This window comes from Canis lupus, chromosome 3 (assembly GCF_048164855.1).
Source record: "Canis lupus baileyi chromosome 3, mCanLup2.hap1, whole genome shotgun sequence".
Taxonomy (NCBI): Eukaryota; Metazoa; Chordata; class Mammalia; order Carnivora; family Canidae; genus Canis; species Canis lupus.
Window position 1 is genome coordinate 73523906 of NC_132840.1, and position 14471 is coordinate 73538376.

General features: G+C 54.8%; 1 protein-coding gene across 1 annotated transcript in view; it reads left to right on the forward strand.

The window, feature by feature from the left end:
• Positions 1-3669: 3669 nt before the first annotated feature.
• The window catches only part of TMPRSS4 (transmembrane serine protease 4), a 36630-nt gene continuing 25828 nt past the window's right edge, over positions 3670-14471 (forward strand). The window contains exon 1 of the mRNA XM_072822208.1: positions 3670-3942. Coding sequence (XP_072678309.1) covers positions 3940-3942 — 3 coding nt within the window. The 5' untranslated portion in view covers positions 3670-3939. The remainder of the gene's footprint in view (positions 3943-14471) is intronic.

Consider the following 14471-nt stretch of genomic DNA (forward strand, 5'->3'; position numbering starts at 1 on the left):
GGGTGCAAAAGGAAGGTCAGCTCCCACCCAACAGGGATCCACCAGGATTAGGGATTCTCAATGTCCCCAGTTCCCCTTTGGTGCAGATGGATGAAGCTTCACTCCATGACTTCGAGACCTAAACCATGTCTTGGGAGAAGGGCTGGTTAGCAGTGAAAATCCTCCAGAAGGTTAGCAAATCAGCAGAGGGCTACACTTGCACACCTCACAGTGAGCCAAGGCGCCCCTTCTGTCCCCACAGACACACACTGCATTCCCCGAGCACCGCAGCTTGCAGCTCAGAGCCACTTGGCTTGGGCCGTAGGGGCTGTTGCCAGTAAATGCCCACCGTCTGCTTCTTCCTCCTCCTCGGAACTTCCCAGAAGAGGCCCCAACGGAAGGGTCTGTCGCTGAAACTGAGCTCAAATTACTTGGGCTCCAAGGAAAGAACCATAGACTCTGCTGGCTGGATGGAACCCCAAAGGTTCATCTGTGGCAAGCTCCCGTCTCTAAATTCAGCTCACTCCAGAAATAACAGCCTCTACCCACTCCTGAGCGTGGGAAGAGATGTAGAACAGCATTTCTGAAACTTTAAGGTACATACGAATCACCCAGGGATCTTGTAACACAGAGTCTGATTCAGTAGGTCTGTCGGGGCAAAGGTGGCTGAGATTTTGCATTTCTAACAAGCTCCCAGGTGAGGCATGGATGCTGGTGGCTCTACAGACACACCTTGAGCAGGAAGGATCTAGAAGGTTTGCTGCCCTCAGAAGCTCCTGCTTTTAGAAAAGAAATACAGTACGTGGGTAGATTGGGCTCTCTAAGACACAAGCTATTTATTTTTTCCAACCACAAACCACAGTGTCTTTATTTATTTTCTTGTAAAGAATTTATTTATTTGAGAGAGAACAAGAGGAAAAGAGCATGAACAGGCAGAGGTGGGCAGGACCGAGAAAGAAGCAGACTCCCAGTTGAGCACGAAGCAGACACGGGACTCCATCACAGGACTCGATCTCAGGACCTGGAGATCATGACCCGAGCTGAAAGGCAGACTGAGCCTGAGCCCCCAGGCACCGCACCACAGTGCCTTTAACACCACAGAAAATTAACTGTTGGGTGGAGGAGCAGATGGTTCTGATATGAAGATCAAGTGTACAATCAGAACAACTGGCAATTACTACACTGTCCTAAAAATGACATAGCTAAGTAAAAATGTCCTGGGGGGCAGGGAATGAAGGAAGGAGGAAGGAAAGAAGGAAATTAAGGGGAGGGCAGTACATGATGAAAAAGGATCTCTGAACCTCCGAAGAGTCTTCTTCCTGCCACCCCTGCCCCGGCTAGGACACCCCACTGTGGAACTCAGTATGACTGACGGATGCATTGTATCCCCTCCCAGAGTGTGTGCCTGGCCCGTGTCTCTCATCTCTGAATCCCTGGCTCCTAGCACGAGACCTGGCTCTCACAGGAGCTCCATAAATACATGTTTTGTGAAACAAATAGGGATAATTGCTCTAATCATGAAGGTTTTTGATTTTAGGGGTCAGGTAGAGATTATCTCATTTAAATCTCATAACAACCTTGTGAGGTCTGTAATATTATCATCTGCTTTTCACAGAAGAGGAACACAGAGCTCAGGAGGATTGAATAAAATGGCCAGTTGTGTGCGATCAGGGGTTGGGATGAGGACACAGGACGCTAGGTTCCTGGAGCCCATGCCCTTGACCGAAGAGAGGGCCAGGTTTTGTGAGGCCTGAAGCTTTCTGAGGGGCCCTTTTTTCAGAAAAAAACAGACCAAAAAACTGCTGCACAATTTCCAATAACATGTCCATGTGGACAAATCTCTGGGACCTTTCCTGGCCTTGGAGTGGCCACACAAGGGAAGCAGTTGGGGGGTGGGGAGGTGGCATCTACAGCTCAGGCTGTGTTAGCTTCATGGCAAAACTGCCTCTGATCTTGACCCACATGCCGGAAATGAGAGGGGAAGGAATAGGAAGAGAGAGGAAGAGATCAGAGGAGAGCAGAAGGAAGGGAAGAGACGGGGAAGAAATCCAGGATGGGACTCTAAAGAGATAAGTGGAAGAGAGAGTGGTCAGAGGGGGGACAGGAGGCAGTTAGTGGGGAGCTAAGGCTGCCCCTGGATGAATTGGTGGGGAGGGTCCCGCAGAAGTTCCCATCTGGCTCCTGGGAGGTACGGGGCCCTCTGCACCTCCACCTGCAGATTCTGCAACCTTTTCCCAGACACCACAGCAGCCCCACCTTTCCTTGGGCCCCCAGACCCACCTGGGAGCTGGGCCCAGAGCTAAGCCAGAAGGGTCGAGGAAGCACCCCTCCAACATGCCGCAGCGCTCTAGTGTAGGCAGCTACCTCTCTTTCCTGGTTCATCACCTGAGCACCCAGAGAGGAGATTCAAATGTGGGCCACACAAGGAACCAGGGCTGGGGAGAGCTGGGTGCAGGGTGGCCCACTGTCCTTGCACTGTCGGACTGTGGGAGTCCTCCTTAAAAGGGAGGCACCCGCCTAGGTCTTTGCAGCCTGTCCCCCAAAATCACCTGTTCTGACATGAGAGGCACTTCACTCTGCTCCAGACTTCCAGTTCCAAAGCCCCCTGCCCTAGAGGGGGGAAGGGCTGGTGCCATGTTGGCTCAAGAGACCCTCAAATCAGCCCCGGGTTTGTGCTGCTCAGAGACAAGTCCAAGGTCACCCCACACTGAGTAGCTGAGAGGGGGCCGACCAGCAGTTAAATCTACCCCCCTCCTGCTCAGACATCACTACCATGTTCCATGAACCGTGTTTCCCAGACCTTAGACCTAGAGCTTCAGACACTCGCACTGCTTTCGGCCTGTTCACGTGGAGAACACCAGATTCACGTCCTGGCTCTGCCAAAAACTTGGTGCAATTTGGGGTCCAGCCACTTCCTGTCCATGAGCTCTGATCACTTCAGTGATCCAATGGGAACAAAACGTTTCCTCACGTGGTTGCGTGGGTCCCAGGCATGGAGGGGCCAGGGCACATGTCTACCCTGGGCTGGTCTCCAGGAGGGTCAAAGCCAAGGAACCGAAGACCTGGATTTGTTCGGAATCGGACGCTAATTTACTGTGTGGTCTTGGGTATGTGGCCTTGCCTCTCTGATTCATGGTTTCACCTTGTCTAACCCCTGCCCGGGGAGGTGTGTGTGAGGCGGTGGTTGGGGGTGGGGGGCGGGTTGGCAACTCAGCCCAAGATATTCAAATATGTAATTACCAGTAAGGACGGGCAAGGGACACATGGAAGGGGTGCCGGCAGGTGCGCTGGGTAGGAGCCCTGCAGAGAAGGGGTGCCGGGCCAAGGCAGGGGGCATAGCTCACTTCTCCAGGGCAGAAGGTGCTCTGTGAGCCTTCCCATCCTGTTGCTCCACACATGGCAACAATCCAGTCCTCCTGAGCACCCCAAACTCCTCCGCCTTCCCACAACCCCCATCAAAAGCACCCACACATGGAGAAGTGGGGGGGCTAGGAGAGAGACAGGGAGCGCCCTCGACATCCCCACCAGCAACACCCCCCAGGGGGGGGCGGGGGGGAGTCATTCAGGCAGGAAGGCTTTTGCAACATCCTAGGCGTGTCCCCTATACGGAGGCCAAAGGGCCATGAATGACTCCAGGTGTGTTCCAGCCCCTAGGACGGTGTCAGGTTACAAGATGCATTAATCATTCCAGTTTAGCAACTTCAACTGTGAGGTTGTTTTAATCAACTGGCCCCACGGTCCCCAATCACTCCTGGAACAGGGCGGTGGAGGCGGCCAGGGTGCTAAGGGGAGAGGGATGCGGCACACGCGGCCCCGAGGCGTGCCCCACAGTTAGGCCTCTTCCAGCCGCCGCTGCCCGGGCCTCCGAGCTGCTGCCACCCAGGGCCCATCCAGGAGGCCCTCCTGACGGCCACCCCTCAGCTCCAGCCGCAGAGAAACCTGGCAGATCGCAGAGCCGGCATGGTGAGTGCGGGCGCCCTCTGCTCTGAATTCTGGGGGAGGGCAGGTCTCCCCATAAAGGGCCCTTCTGGCAGCCTGTGGATTTTGTAACAGCTTCCCAGTGAGAAAAGAGGTCACACCGAGTCACCCCCACATTCAGGCCCTTAGAAGCCTCAGTACCCCCCTGCCCTCCTCTCCCCTTCTTTACCAAAGGGCGCTGCACAGCACCCATGAAGCTGGACACATGGGCCACTATTCCCTCCTAAATCCTGCCCGCTCTTCGTGCAAAGTCTCCGGGTCTGTTGGCTAAGGTTGGCACTGTTGTTCCAAGGGCAAGGGGCTGTTGTGACGGCCCCGTCACCTCCCTGGGGAAACGGACTCCTTTTCTTCTTCAACCAAACAATGGACAGCTGCCCCAAAACAACCCAATGTGTGTGGGGATCTACTTGGTCTCTTTCTGGGCCCTGTCCCCTCTCTTCCTCCCCCTCTGAGCACCTAGAGAGCTTCTTCACTGTCTTGGGACAAAGAGAATCAATCCCATCTTTCCAGGACAACTGAGGACAGGGAGGGGAAGACATAATATCTGGATCTGAGTGGGGGATCTCAGGGAATCTTCCCTCTCTGCTTCCTGGAGAACAGGCTGCAGTTGCCAGAAAATCAACACAAAAATGAAAGGGGAGGGAAAAAGAAGGAAGGGGAAGCTTTCTGTCCAACGGGAACAGAGGTGACTGGCTGGGGCCTCGTGAGTGGCGGTCCCCTGACCCCCAGCCTGAGCACTTCCCATGACATTCCTCTGGAAAGTCTGGCAAAACTCTAGCCCCAGTGCTGGGGTAGTAGAGGGTCAGGAAGGAGAAGGGCTTGCCTGCTTTGCTCTGCAATTCAGCTGGCTTACCCTGTCCCCATCCGAGGAAGCACCTAGAAGCTGATCCCCCATGGTCTTGCTGGGCTCTCTGGAGAGAAGAGGAAGTAGCTCCTGCCTGCGAGCTGCTTATTGGGGGCACTAGGGAGGCCTGGGTGTCTCCCGAGAGAGTAGAGACATAGGAAGGAGGTAGATTCTAAGGCAGTTAACTGGAGCACAAACTATAGGATCAGAGAGTCAAATGGCAGCTCCCTTATTAGCATATTATTCCGGACACTTTGCTCTTCCTGAGACTCATCATCTTCCTCTGTAAAATGGAAACATTTTCCATGCCACCCCCTATGCACACACACAGTGGGTGAAAAGATCGAATGGGCCAGTGATGTGAATAGCTGCGTAAACCTCGAAGCCCTGTACAAATGTAAGGACCCAGAGGAATCCACTCCAGCAAATGACAGGTGGGCAGCATGGCCAACACTGAGCTTCACCAGCTGGAGAGGGAACTGGACGTTGCCGTATGAGGGAGGCAGGGCAGGTGGGCACACAGCAGCGCGGGCCACGTCTGAGGCCCCAACGGCAAGGTAGCAGCGGGGCCAGGATCCTGGGCAGGGCCAGGGAGCTTCTGGCCCAAGTTAACCACTAAACCACCTGTGCCTAATAACCCAGTGATTCCCTCTAATGAGGCCCAGACAACCATAGCTCCCAGCCCTGGGGAGCAATGGAACAGCTCACACCCAGGCCCAGCCCTCCCTTTCCCCTGCCCCTCCCTGCCTCCCTCTCACCCCTGCCGGCCCGCCCTGGACAGAGTCCTGTCTGGTTGCTACCTCACCACAGTGGTTCTCCCTTGAGAGCTGGGCATGACTAGGAGGGCCCAGGGAGAGCAGGAGCTGCGGAAGGCCCCGGGCAGAGGTCTGAGCCCAATCTCTGACCCCAAGGGAAATGTGGCCCTGTTGTCTCAGCTGCAGTTGAGCCCCAGAGGGAAACTAGGACCCTGGCAAGAGCCATCCTGGTCTTGGCTCCTTACTGCCCACGAGGCCCCAAATATACCATGAGCTACCGGAGCAGAGTGTTAGACACCTGAGGTCAGTCCTGGCCTGGCTGCTCCAGAGGAAGCAGGTTCTCCTCAAGGGTTTGCTGGGCTTGGCTGGACCGAGGAGCAGGTCAGCAGGCCTACCGTGGCAGTGGGGGTCTGGGAGCATGGGCGGGCCCACCTCAGTCGGTCGCCCTCTCAGCCCTGGTGGTGCCATTCTGGGCTCTGCAAAGACCCTGGAGGGCAAGGTCAGCAAGGAAAGGCTGGGTCCCTGCCTGCTCCCCGGGTCCCCTCACTACCTGGGCGAGGGGCTTGATGCTGCTGTGACCCCAAAAATAGTTCCATCCACCTAACCATTTAACCAGCCCCTGTAAGTGGCCAGCCTCCAGACGGCAGGAAGAGGGGCAAAAGGGTACAGTGACCACATTCTGCCCCATAACTCCCAAAGTCGATAGCTCCTTACACAAAGAATCATAAGAGAATGTGCCAAGTCCAATACCAGGGGGGACTACAAGGCACCCCTAGGGCAGAGAAGGCAGGGAATTAATTCTCTCCAGGGTGGTCGGGAAGCTGTTCCAGAAGAAACAGTATTTGCGACAGGCTCTCTCCAGGCAGAGACGGTGGGAAGCGTGTTCCAGGCAGAAGGACTACATGGGAACAGTGAGAGTGACAGATGGGGGCACTGGGGAGGCTGGAGCGGCGGGCACAGGCTACAGAGAGGAACACAGCTGGGGGCCAGAAACCCCATGGTGGTCCCGCAGCTACTACTTGGCACTTGGGTTCAGGGTCCCCACGGAGCCCTGGAGCCCAGTGGGGCCAGGCCAGCTGCCGGAGGCTCACACTCTGGGCCAAGCCACGTCCAGAATGGGGTCGAGGCCACCCTTGCCCACCAGGCAGTGCAGCGGGCACCCAGCTCCGTTCCTGTATTCCACACAATATGAGATTCCTCTGTGCTGGCACTAGCCTTGCTGGCAAGAGAAAGCAGACATAGGTCCTGCCCTCACGGAGCCCCAAGTCCAGAGGGGGTGGAGGGCGGGAAGGGACAGACGGTTCTCAATCACATCAACCAAGGTTAACTAACAAGTGACAACGGTGAGGCGCGGAAATGCACAGGGGCTGTGAGAGCTCAGGCCAGGATGTGGCCTCATCTGGGGGTCAGGGGAGCCTGGGCTGCACAGGAGCCAGGAGGGTGGGGAGGAGGGGCAGTTCCAGGCAGAGGGAACAGAGGATGCGAATGTGGAAGCACATCCCCCAGATCCCCTTCCACCTCCCAGGGCTCTTCCCATGCAGCCTTTGGGTAGAACTCTGGCCTGGCTCCTGACAGGGACACGTGTCTAGGCCTCAGGTCTCCTCCGTGCCCCTGGCCTCTCTCCCACCATCCTTCCTTGTGCCTGGCTGCAGAGGCCAGCAGTCACAGGCAGCAACCACCCTGTACTCCTCTAGCCGGCTTCTTTGACAAAGCCTAAGAGGATCAGAGGAGCCGATTTGGGGAGGGGGGATGTAACAAGGGAGAAGATGGGGAACAACAGGACTCAGGAACTCTGAACAGACTTTCCACCTTGGGAAGTCAGGAGACAGAGGCTCTCAGGCCTGAGAATCTGCATTTCAGATTTCCCAGCAGCTCCCCGCAGCCTTCCCTCTTGTTCAGATGAAAACATCTACTCAGTAAAACCCTTCAAATTCCCAAGCAATGATTCCCCCAAGGCAGCAAATCCCTCACAACCTAAAATGCGCTCATTTGCCACAGTTTTCTTTAAACCTGTTGTCACCAGGCTGTGAGCTTCTTGAGGACCGGGTCTTTGCCACCTGTTGCCCCTAAACCTATCACAGAGCCCAGCACACAACAGGCACATGATAAATGTGTGTGAGTGAATGACAATGACAAAAGACTGAATTCCCATAACCAGCTGATTTATCTGACACTGATAACAAAGTGAGCCAAGTCCAACTGGAAAAGATGCCAGATTCTATCAGAGGTGTTGCCAAGGTGTTTTAAGTCAGGGCTGCGGTGAGGGAGGGACAGGCCCGAGCCTGCCTGGAAACCCCAGGGACTGGAGAGAAGGAGAGTCTGAGCAGAGCCCAAGTGGCAATCCCCCTGCGACGTGCTTAGCTCCACCCCACAGCCTGCTGCTCTATCACAACTGTAGCACAGAAATTTGTAAACAAGGCTCAAAACCACAACACCCCCAGCCCCCTCCCTCCCAAAGCAGCTCTCAGTTCCCTGGCATAATCTACATGCAACCAGAAACTCTCATAGGGTAATGGGTGAACGGGATGCTTGAGGGAGAGGGCGAGATACTCAGGTGGCACCTGTCCACGGTGGTAGCAGTCTCCTGTCACGACCTGTCCTGCACGTCAGGCTGGCTGGGCTCAGCCACATTCACAGGCTGAGCCCACCATGGCTTTAGGCATTTCCTGTGATCGCAGTTTCTTCCTTTATAATATGCATTCACTCCTTCATGCAGCATGTGTTCCTTAAGCATAAACTATGTGCTAGGCATTGGCAAGAACCTGAAGATTCAGAGAATATGTAGAATCAGAGCTCTCAGTTTTATATCCTCCACAGATGGAACAGAGGCAGGGTGAAGAGCTCCCCCCACCCCGGGCAGAGCAGGCCACCTGTTCACCCACAGATGTTGACACCAAGAGGGTAACACGGCTGAGGTCACTCCTCCTCGCCTCCATCCCATTCCCACCCTGACACGGGGCCTTCATTCATGATCACATCTCTGATCCCCAGAGAGGACGGTACTGCAGGGCCATTGGGAGCATCTCTCCCGAGTCACGGGTGGTCTAAAGAGAATGCCAACAGCAACATCTCGTCCCTACCTGAATGCAGCAAGCACAGCATCTTGCAGCCTGAGAAGCACCTTCACATCCAGAATCTCCCTGAATCTGACACCAGCTCTCTGAGACATCGTGATCCTTGTTCTACAAATAAAGGAATCCCAAGGCTCAAGAGGTTGATGATGACCTGAAAGGGTCACTTGGCCAAGAAGAGTCAGGGCAAGATCCCTAAGCTCTAGGACTTCAATATCAAGTGCCCAGATTTTTCCTTAAGCCCTCCTTCTCCTCCAAGATGTGAACCCATAGACGTGAACCTGAGACTAGACCTTGAACTTGCACTACAAAGTGCAGAACCAGGGAGCCCCACCTCGCTACCTAGAAGCTGATCAACTCTATAATCTAAAGCACGCATTGAGTGAAAACTGTGTTGACTAGCATGAGCAAGTGGAGCTTATCCTTTCTGCCAGAAGACTTCAGCCCTCACTACCCTAACAAAGGCCACAAGGAGGATGTGAGCACACAAAGGAAACCAGTGGGCAGAATTAACTTAGATTTTTCTCAAGACAACTGAGAAATTTCCCAATGCAGCCTGGGAAAACCACTCAAGTTGCCATGAGATCGTGAAGGATAGAAATCTGACTTAGAGGAAATTTTAACCAAATCGGGGCTAAGACTGGTCTTCTCCATGGAAGAGGGCAACAGAAGCACCAGGCTAACAACAAGCAAGCTCTTCCAAGTCACAGGCCCTCAGGAAAGGACCTTAGACGTCTTCTCAGATCAGAGGCCAGTGTTTCCCCAAATTTGTTTTAGCCTCGGAGCCCACTGCCCACTGAGATCTAACATAGAACCCCCAAGTGGAAAACAGCCTGGGCCCCCCATGCACTCCTGCCCTGCCTCCCTTGTCTTGCAGCAACCCCAGGAGTCCCCCCCCCGCCAGGTCCTCTAGGGTGCCAGAGAGCCCTTCTCTGGCCTTGCCCTGGTCTACTTTGGACATCTACATCATCTAGCTTCTACTCACACACGTTGTTACTTAGATGATCTTCCCTGCACTGAGAGAGAAAGAGACTTTCTGTAATGTCCCCCATTCATCCTGAGCATCCCCTTTGCTGCTTCCTTGAGATGTCCCTACCCACTTTAAAAGACCATTGCTACCCAATGTCTTTGTTTCTCTGGCCTGCAGCCTCCTCCCTTTGTTCCTAAAGAGGTCACATGACATCATCCTAGGACCCCTAAATGCCGCTGTCCCTATGCGTGCTCCAGGGTGAAGATTCCCTCCTGAGGGCAGGCCCCCAGGCTCCATAAAATCACAAAAATGACCATTTGTGCAGGGCCTGGTCCACACATGCAAGGCCCTCTGCCAGGCTCCTTCCACAGACGACAGTTTTTGAGTATGTGCAAGGCCAAGTACTTACTAGGTTCCATAGTAGTAGTCATTAATTACTAATAAGAAATAGTAGGATATATGCCTCGTGGGCACAAGGACTTTGTCTTTTGTATTCGCTGCTATATGACCAGCCCCCAGAACAGTGCTTCACTGAATGGATAAAATAGTCTTATTTTTGTTGTGTTTATTATTAGGGGCATTTAGTGCATTCTTACTCTATACCAGGCAATGGGCTAGAGGCTGTGTATATTCTGGTCTCATTAAGAAGACTTAGAACCTCTCTCTCTCTCTCTCTCTCTCTCACACACACACACACACACGCACACACACACACACACACACACAGGAAATTGAGGCTCTGGGGGTTGAAGACCTCGCCTGACGCCTGTGCCCTGTCCACAGCCCATGGCCTTCCCCAGCCGACGGCAGCCCAGGGAGGACAGCCTCACGTAGGCGCAGAGTTCCTGAGTGGGCAGGGAAGTGGTAAAAGGGAGCTTCAGTTATGTAACTGCCAAGCTCTAGCTGCAGAGGAGCCACAGGGCACGGCTGCAGCAGTACTTACAGGATCACGAGTGCAGAGTTCATGGGAGACACCGAGAGTCACTGCGGACATTTGCCAGGAGATGGAGGCTCTTGGCCCCAGCAGCCAAACCAGCTCCCCAGAGGCTGCTTCCCCGGGAGCATCCAGACCAAGCGAGAACACTCAGTCCTGCCCTTGAACATGCACTGCCATGCGCACCCTCCTTGAACGCTGAGTACAGTCCTGCTCCCTGAGCCTCCGGGATAACTGGAGCTAAGGGCACGGGTGTCCAAGTCCCACACTCCTCTAGATGCCGAGCACCGAGCTAGGGGCGCCTCCTGCATCATGTAGTTCATCCACACCCCCGAACCCAGGAGGCAGATCACACTCTTCCCATTTTACACATGAGGAAACTCAATCACTTGCCCAGGAGCACAGGGCTCATAAGGGGCAGAACTGGATCCAGGCCAGAGCTCCTGACACAGAACTCAGAAGGAACAGGGACAGGGGCAACTGTCATCTGGCCAGAGCAGCTGAGACCCCTCGAACCACAAAGACCCACCAAGGGGGACCATGAACAAACCCGTAAAAGCAGGAGAGGACCAGACAGGGTTCTTGGGGCCTTGGAAAGGTGCATCGTCACTGGCCGGCGGAGCCCCGCCGGGAGCCTTTCTCACTGGCTCTATCACCGATTTGCCACCCCTGCTTCCAAAGGCACAAACTGGGGCCCAGAGATGTTAAGTGATTTGCCCAAGGTTGCTCAGCAGGTAAACTGTAGAGCTCGACTTTAGAACACCAGAGCCCTTCTTCCCTCACACCACCTCGCTCCTCAAAGTTTAAAGGACAATTCCGAACAAGAAAGAGAGGGCGTGATGTTTCGAAGGCAGTACAGACTCTGCGGGATGCTCTCATAAACATCAGACCACACCTGGGGTGGCAGCTCTTTAGCTCAGATAAATTGCAGTTTAGAGCACGCTCCCCTACTCCCCAAGCTTTAAGACCCATCAGCCCCTCCTAAAGGCACACCACGACATTCCCTTAGGCAAACCCCTAAGGTCACCGTCAGTCCAGGTGGCCTGACTCCTGAGGCCTCTCTCGTGGTCCCTTCAGCCACTGCCCACACAGCACCTGCAGGTGCGCAGAGGTGGAGCTGCTTCCTTTCCAACAGACCCTCCTGGGGGTGGGGGGCTGCATCGACCCCCCCCCCGGGGGGGTGGTCAGAAAGAAAGTTGAGCCAAGTAGAATTGTGGAGAACTCAGGCTGTAGAGAATGGGCTGCTTCCCCCAAACACCAAGAATAGGCCGCTGGAGTGGTTTGTAGGAGTCACCGAGCTACCGTTAACAGTAGCATCACCGGGGCAAGTTCAACCCAACCCAACGGGCATGTACTAATACCTCATTTCTGCTCTTCGTGTTGTCTTGCCATGTGACCTGGGAGAGACTGCATGGCGACTGTGCCTCAGTTTCCCCACTTGTGAAACAGAAATAGTTACCCCTGCACCCTCTCCCGTGGCCCTCCCTGGAGTCAAGAGCTGTGCCTGGACAAAAGGCTGAATAGCGGGCTGGTGGCAGGACCGTGGCAGGCCACCTGACACCTCCCAGCCCCCCTAGGCCCTGCCCTGGAGCCACTGTGCCCTGCGATGGGGGTTGGGGTGCTCAGCTCAAATTGCCGACAGGTCAGCACCTATGTGGCTCAGAACAAGGCCCAGTGGCTTCTAATGTAGCAGGCGAGGCTGAGGTCAGCCCTGAAGGAAAATGCACTGCTGTATGGATGCCTCGCACGAGGCAGAGCAAGTGCAAACGTTCGCTGGGACCCCAGCATGTGAGAGCTAGGGCACCCAGCCGTGCGTGGCCCCGGCAGGGGGTCCTGTCTGGAGAGGATCCTTGAGAGCCAGCTTGATTTGCCATCCCTGAGAACATTCCACGTATCAGGGCTGCTGCATCACAGCCAGGCCCATCTCGGGAAACCCGTACCCTCCCTCTGCTGACCCACAACCTCCCGGCTCCCATGGCCCCTGGCCCCTCTCCTCACCTTACCTGTCATGGCTGAAGCACCCAAGAGAGGAAGTACTTGCCCGGTCTGGTAAAGGCATCAAACTGCCCTATGCCTGCTGCAGGTGGAGAGCACACAGCCGCCTGCTGTTGGGTCAGGGGTGGGGGGAGTGCAGGTTCAGGGTCAGAGAGCAGAGGGAGGCACCTGCAGAGCAGCCCCTGAGCCAGCCAAGGGCCAAGCCCTGCTCTGTGAGCCGTGAGCAGCCTCTGGGACTCCTGGCTCGCTAGAGAACCTCCCCACCCACTCCCCTGGGCTCTCCCCTGCCGTGTCCCTGGCCTGGGCAACCTAGCTCCCACCTGCCAGAGCCACAAAGGACCTATTTATCCCATCACCTAGCAACAGCAGCATCTCTGCCTCTAGGTGTTCCCAGAGAGACCATGGGAAGCCAGGGCTGGAGCCCCCACAGGAGCCTGAAACTGCCACACCGCAGAGCAGAGCCAGAAAGCCCCTTACTGGGAGCCCCTGCCTTTCCCCCTTCCCCTGCACCCCAATCATCCGAGCTCTGCCCCTATTGACTTCTTTCCAGAGCAAGGAAGCTCAGAGTCAGCACTGCAGAGAGGAAGAGAAAAATAAGGCCCAGGGACAGGCTGCTTGGCAAGGAAAGCAGACAAAAGAGCTGGCCAGGCTTTCTGCTGCTCCTTTGGCCTCTGAGCACCTCTCAGTATTGGCTGGCGGGGCACCTGCCTGTTTCGATGTGTAGTAATAACCCTCTTATCTGCTTTACCATCTTTGAGAGTCTCCATGTACCCAAGGGACCTTAAAGTTCAGAGAGATTGAGGTGTGGGCCCAGAGCTACACAGCAAGTCAAAAGACAAGGCAAAATGACCTTCTACTCCCCGGGCTGGCGGGCTCTTGGTGTCTTCTCTGCAGCACACTTAAGCCTCATCCTCAGTTAAAAATAAGAACTGCCTGGTGCCTGGGTTCATCAGCTCTGAGCTAGAAGGTTAAAGCTGCACTAAGCCCAACCAGGGCCTAAGGGTAAATAAAGGAGGAGGAAGAGATGAGAAACATGCACACCTCAAGGGAGAGAGATGAAGAAGGGATGCTAATAACCACAAAGCCCCTGCTGGGCGGGAAGCAGTAGGCCCTTCCGCAGACAGACTCAGGGAGGGAGGACCTCTCACTCTTGCTGATGGAAGACTTGGAGAGCCAGGAACCAAGCAGACATGGGTTTGCCTGGGGAGCTGGGGAGCTGCTGGGGGCAATCTCTGCCCACCAGTGCATGCTAACTACACAACTAGACTTCACGCCAGGGAGTAGACAATCAAAAGGACACAGTCCCAGCTAATGGTACTTCCCAAAGTAGGTTCCTACAAGGGCGCGGGGCGGGGGGATGAAAACAACAGTCCACTGAGTCCAAAACCCTGGCCTCCAAGGGCTGGATCTGTTCCTGATTTGTTCTGAGGCCACAGCAGCCACTTAATCTACAGGAGGCTTAGTCTTCTCTCCTGGAAAATGGGGATAATTTCTCAGGGTGGTTCTGAAGATTAAATGGGACAGCAGGGATCCCTGGGTAGCTCAGTGGTTTAGTGCCTGCCTTTGGCTCAGAGCGTGATCCTGGGGTCCTGGGATTGAGTCCCACATTGGGCTCCCTGCATGGAGCCTGCTTCTCCCTCTGCCTGTGTCTCTCATGAATAAATAAATAAATAATTTTTTAAAATCCATTTGTTAAAAAAATAAAAAGTAAAATAAACGGGACAGCAATTATGCAAGACATTGTAAGCTCTGCCTCTATATTTGGGTCGCAGAATAATGTCTTTCTGTGACCAGCAATGGACCAAAAGGCAGGGAAAGATAATTCTCTGAATTAGGCAATCAATAGGTGATTTTCATCAGCCTTCTAACACCCACCTTCTAACTCCTTCTTCCCCTCCCCTTAGCCCCTCCTGGCTCCAGGGGCCCAGGCATTGTAACCCAGACA